Source organism: Erinaceus europaeus, chromosome 8 (assembly GCF_950295315.1).
Source record: "Erinaceus europaeus chromosome 8, mEriEur2.1, whole genome shotgun sequence".
Lineage (NCBI taxonomy): Eukaryota > Metazoa > Chordata > Mammalia > Eulipotyphla > Erinaceidae > Erinaceus > Erinaceus europaeus.
In genome coordinates, this window is record NC_080169.1 from 114,086,782 (window position 1) to 114,098,147 (window position 11,366).

Here is an 11,366-nt window from a genome sequence, read left to right on the forward strand (position 1 = left end):
TTTGTTTTAATTTTTTTTTTTTTTAAAGCAGAACACTGCTCATCTCTGGCTTATGGTGGTACAGAGGACTGAACCTGGGACTTCAGAGCCTCAAGCATGGCATTCTGTTTGCATAACCATTATGCTATCTACCCCTACCCCTCTGCCAAGTTTTATATTGGCTGGTATGCCTCAAGGTCCCCATTCAGGTCTGAGCAAGTTTCTATGACTTGCTTTGTGCTTTAGAGATAAAACACTTGAATTCTCCTTCATCTCTTTAGGGGTCTACTTTCATTTCTTCTCTGTGCATGATTTAGCTCCCAATGGGTGTGGGCCTGCTTTGTGTTTTATACAAGAAAACAAAACTGGAGGCAAATTTATGCTCTCGGATTGACTGCCAGGTAATGGAATCTTCTATAGTTTGCATTCAGAGCTGCAGCTGAATCCATGTGCAGGTGTGTGTGTGTGTGTGTGTGTGTGTGTGTGTGTGTGTGTGTGTGTGTGTCTGAGTATCTCAGAGCATAGGTGTTATTCATTTCTCCTTTTTGGTGATATGATTGGTGACGGAACACTTAAACAAAGATTAAGAAAGGACTTCTTCTTCTTCTAGTGTTTGCCCTTCTTCTGTAGCCAGTCAACAGCGTCAGGTTGAAAGCTGTCAGGAGCTGCTTGTTGCTGGCTTTGAAAGTGACTGGGATCCATGTGGATTCAGTCGGCTAGGAAGGATCGTCAGTTTCCCCAATGAATGGGTCCTCACGGGATGCACCACGGGAAGGTCGATCCAATGCATCCCAAGAAAGGACTGAAAGGTACAGAAGAGTAGAAAAAGAACAGCAACATTTTCCCACCCCTCTCCTTATGAGTAGTCTCACTCCCTAGAAAGAGCAATAGTTTATCACCTGGATTCTTATTTCTGGAATTGTATTGTACTAACTGCTATTTGCTCGCTCTTTGCATTCTTTGTCATTTTGAGTATATTTAGTGACTTTGAAATATTTGATACTGGTTCATTCTACTGCAAATATGGCCTGTCATTCCAACAAATGGACTTTTTCTTCTTCTAGAGTTTGTCCTTCTTCCGTAGCCAGTCAACAGCATCAGGTTGAAAGCTGTCAGGAGCTGCTTGTTGCTGGCTTTAAAAGTGACTGGGATCCATGTGGATTCAGTCGGCTAGGAAGGATCGTCAGTTTCCCCAATGAATGGGTACTCACGGGATGCACCACGAGAAGGTCAATCCAATGCAACCCAACAAATGGACTGATTGAATCTGTCACACTGGTTGGGTTTATAGTAAACTCACCACATCATAAATAAAACCATCAGAAATTGCAGTGGTTTAAATGACTGAATCTAACAGCGTCCTAATTCTATCAGCAACATGGCTTATATTTTCTCTCCAAATGACCATGGAGAATCTTGTTTGTAAACAACACGTGGCTCCATTTAAGGTTGAACGAAAGACAGGTTTATGAAAATCACTGTAAACGTAAAGGGAAAAGTCTAGATAAGAAAATAGGCAAAAAAAAGTTCAAAGTCCACAACTAAGCCACCCAAGATCACCACGTGAGAAGGTCAGGATCAGTCTGCAACCACACCAGATGGAGAGTGTCCTGCTGAAGGTGATCCAATCAAGAGAGCCAGCTGCTGCAAATCCTTGCTTATATACATTTCCTTGTGAGTGTGCTCTGCCTCAGGCTGACTTCACTTGTATGCTAATTGTCCCAAATTCCTGTTGCGGTCACAACAAACCTTAAAATTACATCGGTTTAAATGTGCATATGATGCCGTTGTTGATTCTTATTTCAGAACTCTAACATAAATTAGCTTTCTCAAGTCAGAATCGATGTAATTTATGGAAAGTATTGATAAATTTTGTACTGAGAAGTGTTTTTGTTTCAAAAAGAGTGGGTATACAAAATGTATTTCTTTCAGCTTTCATGTATAAAATATTCAAATATATGCACGGCATATATATCCATGTTAATGTAAATAAACTTATTTTGCATATTATAATTCTTTATTATTATTATTTTTTTACTCCAGAGTTATCACTGGGGCTCGGTGCCAGCATTATGAATCCACTGCTCCTGGAGGCCATTTTCCCCATTTTGTTGCCCTTGTTGCTGCTATTGTTATTGTTGTTATAGCTGTTGTTGTTGTTGTTGGACAAGACAGAGAGAAATTGAGAGGAGGGGTAGACAGAGGGTGAGAGAAAGGCACCTGCAGACCTGCTTCACTGCATGTGAAGCAGCCCCCTGCAGGTGGGGAGCAGGATGGGTGGGGCTAGAACTGGGATCCTTGCTCAGGTCCTTGCGCTTTGCTCCATGTGCACTTAGCCTACTGCACTACTGTCCAGCCTCCCATATTATAATTCTTTAAATCATTTACTTTAAGTTTTAATCTTTTACACAAAATATTAATCTATTCCTATTATCTTGGGGTACATTTTTAGGTATTATTAATGTGCAAAATTATTCAATGATTTTGGTTATTGTTATTGCTTACATAATAGCTGACATTCCAAATAAAATATTTTGAATTACTTCCATCTCCAAAGCAAAAAAAAAACTTTTCAGTCATTAACGCATAATTATTTCCTCCCATATAGGAAAGTGTTTTTATTATTTTAATGATTAAATATTTGTTTCACTGTTTATCTTCTCTAGATCACCTGCTATTTTTTAAATTTTCTTCATGTTTCATAGTTTGTTTTATTTTGTTACCCTGTTCTCTTTGATAATATCCCTATTAGAATACTACAGCTATAATGGAAATATTTTAATAGACTTGTAAAACACAGAATGTAAAACAAGAACATGTATTTCAGTTGAAAGCATGTGTTAATTTTTAAATTGAGAAATGCATGAAACATTGATACATCCAGCCTCTGAATGAACCTTCTGACTTGCCACATGTAGGTGCTATTTAAGATTTACTGCACAATATAAAGTTTGGCATATACAGTAATCATGATAGTAAATGACCTTAGCAGACAGGAAACTGCCACAGAGAATAGTTGCACAATAGAAGGGTATTTGGAAAACATATTTAGAGAAAACCAGAGATGCGTTGTAGAAACTGACAAACAGAAAGAGAAGTATGTTATCTAATGGAAAAATATACAGAAAATGTATTTTCTAAAGTGAATAGGTGTTTTTAAGATTTCACATTTGTCACACAGTACGCTAGTTAAATGGCAGGTGTTCAACTCCAAATGTATAAATATATTTATTGAGCCATGTTAGTTTTGCAAAGTACCTCTGTAAGATAAATACGAAAATATTTTAATCCCCAAAAGATTCAAATTAATATAGGAATAAAGGCATTTCATAATATATCATTACAGAATGGATATCAAGAGCCAAAAACAGGGCACTCTTAAACCTGACATTAGACTGATTTCGTTGTAAATTGTGTATACTGAATCCTTTATTTTATTATCTGTCATATTTCTCTCCATTTCCTTCTTCCTTTCTCTCTTTCTTCTTTCTCTCCCCATATGTTGATTGACTATAAGCAGTAGACTTTTTTTTTTTTTTTTTTTTTTGGCAAATTGTTACCAATAGCAACTTAAATTTACTAGTATGATCTGCCAATGAATCTTCATTTAGGATTTGTGGAAAGTTGGTAAAAATATTGTTACATCTTGGAACTTTATCATTGCTTGTTCAGGTTGTTCAAATGAAAATATACAGACACAGTAACTGGGGATTCATCTCTCCAGGCTGACTTTTTTCAGGTAGAAAGGCAGAGACAGAGCTAGAGAGACAGAAAGGGAAAAAGGAAGGAAGGAAGGAAGGAAGGAAGGAAGAAAGCAAGAAAGATCTCAGGATCCAATACTGTGACTTCACATTGTTTCCTTCAACAAACCAAAGGATGTATCTATATAAAAAGTGTTGCTATTAGTCATGGTTATTTGCCAAGGCATTGCTCTGCATAAATAACCTTTGTTGACAGATATTATTTCTGTCAACGACTGCCACCTCTCCAGATTCAAAGGAGGTCTCGAAACTTTACATCAGGCTCAACCTGACGCTGTTGACTGGCTACGGAAGAAGGGCAAACGCTAGAAGAAGAAGAAGCTACTGCTGACTTTTGTGCAAGACCAGGGAACAGTGCAGGTCCTTATGCATGTACAATATGACTGTTAAGCAGTTTCACAAAATTGATTTTTTTTTTTCATTTGAGAGGATAGAGGGAGAGACAGGGAAAAAGAGAGAAGAGACATTACAGTGCTGCCTCATTATCTGTAGAGCTTACTCTGGTGTTGGCCATAATGTTTTTATATTGTGATGAGCATCAAATTCAGGGTTCACTCATAAGTTGTATGTTCTACTTACTGAGTTACGACCTTCACTGATACTCACCTATAAATATATTGGTCATGTACTCTGTTTTCTTTAAGTGATTTTTTATTAGTGTTTTAATATTGATTTACAAAATTACAAGATAACAGGGGCACAGTTGCACACCATTCCCCCCACTAGAGTTCTGAATCCCCAGCCCCTCCATTGGAAGCTACAGTAGTTCTCCAAAGGTTGCAGATATGGATTGACCATTATTTCTACAACTATCTGCCTATATTTGCATATATTTGCTCATTTTTATTTATTTATTTTTAATTTCTTTTTTGTGGAATTAATGTTTTACATTCAACAGTAAATACAATAGTTTGTACATGTATAACATTTCCATATAATAATACAACCCCCACTAGGTCCTCTGTAACCCCCACCCCCATCCCAGAGTCTTTTACTTTGATGCAATACGCCAACTCCAGTTCAGGTTTTTTGCTCTTTTTTTTTTTTTTTTTTTTGAGGTCCCATCTTCTCTTCCTTTCTTAGTCACACATAGACCTACTACTATATCCAAATGTCCCTCCCTTTATTCTTTTCTCTCTCTGGGTCCCAATGGAGCTAGAGTCCAGAGCCCTCTGGTCATCTTACACCCACCATTTCTTCCCCACTGGGAGTACAGATCAAAATTATTTTGGGGGTGCAGAAGGTGGAAGGTCAGGTTTCTGTAACTGCTTCTCCTCTGGACATGGGTGTTGGCACCCATACCCCCAGCCCATTTCTGCTCCTCCCTAGTGGGGTAGATCTCTAGAGAGGTGAGGATCCAGGACACATTGGTGAGGTCCTCTGCACAGGGAAGTCAGGATGGAATCATGATAGCACCCGAACTTGGAGGATAAAGCTGCTCAGCTGTAGTTGATGGGTTTTGTTAAGGTCTACAGTTGTAGATATTTGTTGTTTCAGAGGTATGGGTCATTTCTTTTCCCTGTTACTTCATGGCCATACCTCCTGGAAGTCAGGTGATGTACTCTGAGTAATCAATGTTTTGATTAAATGCCTTACTTCATTGTAGTAATCATTCAAATATTTAGATAGACAATAGTTTGTGATGATTTTACTCACTATGAATGAATACTCTAAAAGGCACAGCTTTTGATATGAATACAGGAGCAACTGTCTGAACTTTTTCTATTTGATTCACTTAAACTTTCCTCTAGAATGATGCTGATAGAGCCTTATGGTAGAATTCTGATATTTCCCCTTCCACATGTGTTCCACATTCCTGTCTATTCAGGAGTAAGATTTTTCACTTGGGGCCAGGCGATGGTGCACCTGGTTAAGTATACATATTATAATGCACAAGGATGCACGGTCAAGTCCCTGGTTCCCATCTGCAGGGGGAAAGCTTCATGGGTGGTAATGCAGGGCTGCAGGTGTCTCACTGTCTCTCTCCATTTCTTCCTTTTTAAAAAATTTTATTTATAAAAAAGAAACACTGACAAAAACAATAGAATAAGGGGGGGACAAATCCACACAATTCCCACCACCAGAACTCAGTATCCCATTCCCCTCCCTTGTCAGCTTTCTGGCGGGGTGATCTCCAGCAGGAAGGCAACCGACCGGTTCTCTCTCACTTGCTCAAGGGATGAAATGAAGCAAAGACACTAGGGAGACTGAAGCGTGCTCAGATCTCATTTATTAGCAGGTGGGCAAGAGTTTAAATAGAAAACCAACAAAGAACATATTTCAAACATGTCAGGAATTACAGGTTTCTTAAAGGTCAGCTTGCCCCTATGGTAGGGGGCTGGTATGACAGGAATTGATGAGATACATAAAGGTCAAGACAATTATTCTCCATGATGCAAGCAACTTAATTATCCAAAGGTATTTGAGAGAAAGATGGGGTTAAGTCAGCAGGGTGAGATAGGGTAGAGATAAACAGAGCATGGTAGGTATCAGAGCTATAAGGAAATAAAGTTTGGTGCTTCAATGACTGTTGTCAGAGAGGTGTGTGATGGAGCATGCTCTCTCTAGTGATCAGAAGTGGGTGGTTGTGTGAACTCTGGGTGACAATGTGAACTTTGAATGAACTGTAAAGCAGGCAGCCATGTGGCCTGCAGTTAATGGAGAGAGGCAGTGAGGTTTCTGTGGGCTTGAGAATCAGGAAGGGAAGAACTTAGTCTGAGAGATGGTTTCTCCCCTTTGCTCACCTTGGTTGAGAGAGACCAACAAGAGGGTATCTTCTCAGACCTCCACCCAAGGATGGGAGAAGTTCTCCCTAAGCTCTATCAAGCTAACACAGAGCCCCAACACTCCCTGATAGCTTTCCTATTCTTTATTCCTCTGGGAGTATGGACCCAGGGTCATTGTGGGGTGCAGAAGGTGAAAGGTCTGGTTTCTGTAATTGTTTCCCCGCTGAACATGGGCATTGGCAGGTCGATCCATAATCCCAGCCTGTCTCTCTTTCCCTAGTGGGGCAGAGTTCTGGGGAAGTGGGGCTCTAGGACATATTGGTGGGGTGGTCGGCCCAGGGAGGCCCAGTTGGCATCATGCTAGCATCTGGAACTTGGTGGCTGAAAAAGAGTTAACATATAAGGCCAAACAAATTGTTGACTAATCATGAACCTAAAGGCTGGAATATTGCAGATGAAGATTTGGGGTCTCCATTTTGAAGATAGCTAGTAGGCCTATTTTAGTTATATTTCAAAGGGCCCATGATTCGTTTTTTCCCTCAGCCTGACCTCTGATATGCAGGTGGACCCAAGTTATTGTCTGGGGAGATGATGTCATGGCTGGAAAAAGGGCTAGAAAGCTGGATTAGGGGAGAGAGAAGCTCCTAAATATGGGAAAGGTGTATAAATATTGACTAAACCCCATTGATTTGATCTGATCTGGGACCCATATTCAGCTTAGAAGCCTATGTGACCTCTGCATACCTGTCGGTCTGAGCTTACATTCTGTGGTCATGAGTAAGAACTTTCCAAACTGCCCCAATTTCAGGACCCATGTTCCTCAGGTGGAAGACAGAATATGTTGTCCATCCTCCCTTCAGAGGATGGAACATTCTCTACTATTATTGATCCACATTGAGGGCAAGGTCCTATGGGGGACCACAAAGGGGTCCATTGTATTCCTCCTGATGGAGATGGTCAGTGAAAATGGAGAGAAGGATCTATTCGAGGTCTAGGCCCATGTCTGTGTGGCAATCTCAGGACTCCCTGACTAGAGCTGCAGCTGATGGGACGGCCTGATAGTGACTAAAAAATCATCATTAAAGTATGCCAGTCTCTTGCTGTTATTCAGATTTTGCAGTCCTTACTGTGGTGACACACTATACCAGCGACCATGGAAGTCCCAGCACAGTGCTGACATCAGCCTTGGCGACAGAGTATGCAGTGATCTGCACAGGCACATGGTGGACTATGGGTGGATCCAGTCTGTGCTGGTGTACAAGGCATTGTGGGTGGGCTGAATAGACTTAAAAGTACAGCCAGCCAGAAGTCCTCTTTGGCTGCTGCTTCATCTTAACGGAGGTTCTCTGGGTATCTGCCATGGCTACTTCTCCTGGGAACTGAACACGTGTGACTCTGCTAGCGGGTAAACCTTTAAGACACTTTTACACCTGTAAGCAAACTATACCTCAGTTGATAATTCTTTTATCTTATGGGACTAAACTTTTGATACCTATACTCAGACTTTATGGACCTAGTGTACTCTTAACCCCTGATGGTAATTGTTTATTTTCCTTTTACCCATTTCACCCTAATAAAACCTTGTATTGTTTAAGCCTGTTCCCAGCTCCCTGCAGGGAATCCTTTCTGTGCCTCAGCTTCCCAAACCCCCTTTAAGTTAAGTTACAACACTTACTTTGATAAGGTTAGCTTTGGAGTGTCTGAGGGAAGTAGGTGAGGAGGGTACCTAGATCTAAGTAGAAACTATTTCATTATGAACTTTATGGTGTCTTTTTAGGTCTTTCTACTTGCTTCACTTATTGACTCACTGCAGACTGTAGTGCACTTTTTCTGTCAGGTATGTATTTTGCCCTAATTTATGGATACATGTGTACATATGCCCTGTGCCATGGGACCTGGTCTATATCTAGGTTTTGGGACTTTGTTAGGAAGTAAACCAGCTGAAATGGAATTAGAGAATCCTATGAGAAAGGAAAGGTCTCACCTGAGTAATGAGGCTGAAGGGTTGACATTCTAGTCCTGACGTCTCTGGACACATTCCTAAGTGAAGCATGCTGAGGTGGTATTCAGTGCATTGATTAGGTTGGGATCAGCAGATGCAGTATCATTTGGTACGAATTGAGAGAAGCATGCAGGAAAGTGAGCCCCACCCTAGAGGTTCCAGGACTAGGGGAAATATGGGCTTTATAGAGGAAGCGGGAAGTTCCTGTTGTCTTAGGGTTAAAGAAGATAGTAGATAGTTATTGCTATAATCAAATTATTTGGCAATTGGGTTAAATTTGAAGGTCCCATTCTTAGGATTTTCTGTATCATGCATGACATCACCATAATTTATGTCCTTTGACATAATTTATATATAGCTGTGTCTTAAAAGTCTCTCTCCATTTATATCTCACACTCCTCTCTCAATTTCTGTCTTTATCAATAATAAATAATATTAACAAGATTTCCCTTCTGAGTTATTTTGCTTGTAATAAATATGTCAATGTCCATGTTCAGTAGAGAAGCAATTACAGAAGCCAGACCTTCCACCTTCTGTACCTCATAATGACAGGAAAGAACAGGAAAGCTTCTTGTGGAAGAGATGGGATATGGAAATCTGGTGGTGGGAAATGTGTGGAATTTTACCCCTTTTATCCTACAGTTTTATTGATATTTTCTATTTTTTTATTTTATAAGTAAATTAAAAAAATCTGTTGACACTTTTTATTGTATTCTGGGTGTTGGGGAACCCTACTGCTGTTGTATGCTTTACATTGGGTTCTAGTTCTCCCCCGCCAAGAGAATTGGATCAGTCCTGCTAATTTCGCAGGCCGCTTGGCCCCGCCCCAAGGAACCCTGAGAGAGGGTTCCTGAGTCACAGAGTTTCAGAGTTCGAGAGTTGGAGAGTTCCGGAGTTGGAGAGAGTGCTTGCACCGCTGCAAAGAGACAGCAGAGTTCTGTTTGGTGATTAGTTTGGTTTAGTTTATGAATCGTTGTTCCTGAATAAAGAAATACAGCTTCCCTGCCCAGCCGTTGTCTCCGCGTCTCTGTTACCTGCCCGTGAAGCTAGCCCGGCCGGCTGGAGTGGAATTTTACCCCTTTTATCCTACAGTTTTATTGATATTTTCTATTTTTTATTTTATAAATAAATTTAAAAAATCTGTTGACACTTTTTATTGTATTCTGGGTGTTGGGGAACCCTACTGCCTTTGAAATTAAATCCAATTCCTCCATTTTCTGTGACACTGGAGACAGCTGTATTTGCATTTTAGCAAAGAGTTGTTGAATTTAGACCATAATGAATGTGATATGCATGCCACCTGTGAAGAGGATAGAGAAACCTGGGAGAGCAAGAGAGGACTCTCTAAACTGTGCTCTAACAGCCTTCACAGGGAGGAACAAGTGGCAGCTTCAGTGGAGCAAGAATAGGAAGACGACCAATTCACAGAGATTTCAAACCAGGAAGGACATTCTATTTGAAATTAACACAAGGAGCCAAGAGCTGTTCTGCCTAGTAGTGGATATGTTGGACCTCACCAGCTGTGTGTTCTTTGTTCTCTTTGTTGCTGAGTTCATTCTGGGAATGCTGGGGAATGGTTTCATTGGCTGGGTCAATGGCAGGATCTGGTTGATGGGCCAAAGACTCTCTTTATCTGACTTTGTCATCACTCTCTTGATTTTATCCAGGATCATTCTGCTGTGCATCCTCTTCGCAGATTCAATTTTAGTGGTTTTACTTTCTACAGTGCCTGCTCATGATCTAGGCAAACAACTTTTTGAAATTATCTGGACATTTACCAATGACTTGAGCATTTGGCTGGTCACCTGCCTCAGTGTCCTCTACTGCCTGAAAATCGCCAGTTTCTCCCACCCTGCATTCCTCTGGCTCAAGTGGAGGGTGTCCCGGGTGGTGGTGTGGATGCTGCTGGGTGCACTGCTCCTGTCCTGTGCCAGCACCATGTCTCTGGCCTATGAATTTAAGATCTACTCTGTTCTCAGTGACATTGATGGTACAAGGAATATGACTGATCACAGTAGATGGAAAAGCTATTATGAACTGATCCATGGTATTGGGATTCTGTGGAATGTCCCTTCCCTGCTAGTGGCTGTGGCCTCTTCCTTTCTACTTATCCTCTCCCTGGGAAGGCACACAAGGCAGATGCAGCAAAATGGTAGCAGCTCCAGAGACCCCAGCACTGAAGCCCACTGGAGGGCCATCAAAATCATCCTCTCCTTCCCCATCCTCTTCCTACTTTACTTTCTTGCCCTTTTGTTGATATCATCTAGACCTCTCCTACCTGAGACTACAACCATTGAGATGACTGCCAAACTAATTAAAATGTTTTATCTTTTTGCCCACTCATTCATTCTCATCTTGGGACAAAACAAGCTGAAGCAGATATTTTTGGCAATGCTCAGATGTCAGCCTGGAGAGCTCACAGAATTTATTTCTTCCTAGTCCAGCAGCAAGTGAAGGAGAGAGCTTTGGGGTTCAGTGCCCTGGCTCAGACTTCATGACTCTTTCTGACCCTCCTGTGGTACTAGTTCTGTATCATCAGTAAGAGTTGCAAGTGCTACCATAATGCTATCCTGACTTATATGGGTAGATGACCTCACCAAAATGTCCTGGATCCTTGCATCTCCAGAGTTCTGGTCCACTAGGGAAAGATAGAAACAGGCTGGGGGTATGGATAAGCCTGTCAACACCCATGTCCAGTGGAGAAGCAATTGCAGATGCCAGACATCCCACCTTCTGCACCCCATAAAGATCTTTGGTCCATACTCTCAGAAGGCTAAAGAGTAGGAAAACTTGGGGTCATGTGGTGGCACACTGGGTTAAGCCCAAATAGTATGAAGTGCAAGGACCCGTGAAAGGATCTGGATTTGAGTCTCTGGCTCACCACCTGCAGGGGGTTGC

At 41.2% G+C, this 11,366-nt stretch overlaps 1 protein-coding gene across 1 annotated transcript; it reads left to right on the forward strand.

Annotated features, from left to right (window-relative positions):
- The first annotated feature begins 9,971 nt into the window (after positions 1 to 9,971).
- Positions 9,972 to 10,907, forward strand: LOC132539835 (taste receptor type 2 member 3-like). The gene has a single exon (XM_060195758.1). The coding sequence runs from the start codon at positions 9,972 to 9,974 to the stop codon at positions 10,905 to 10,907; it is 936 nt and encodes a 311-aa protein (XP_060051741.1).
- The last annotated feature ends 459 nt before the right edge of the window (positions 10,908 to 11,366 follow it).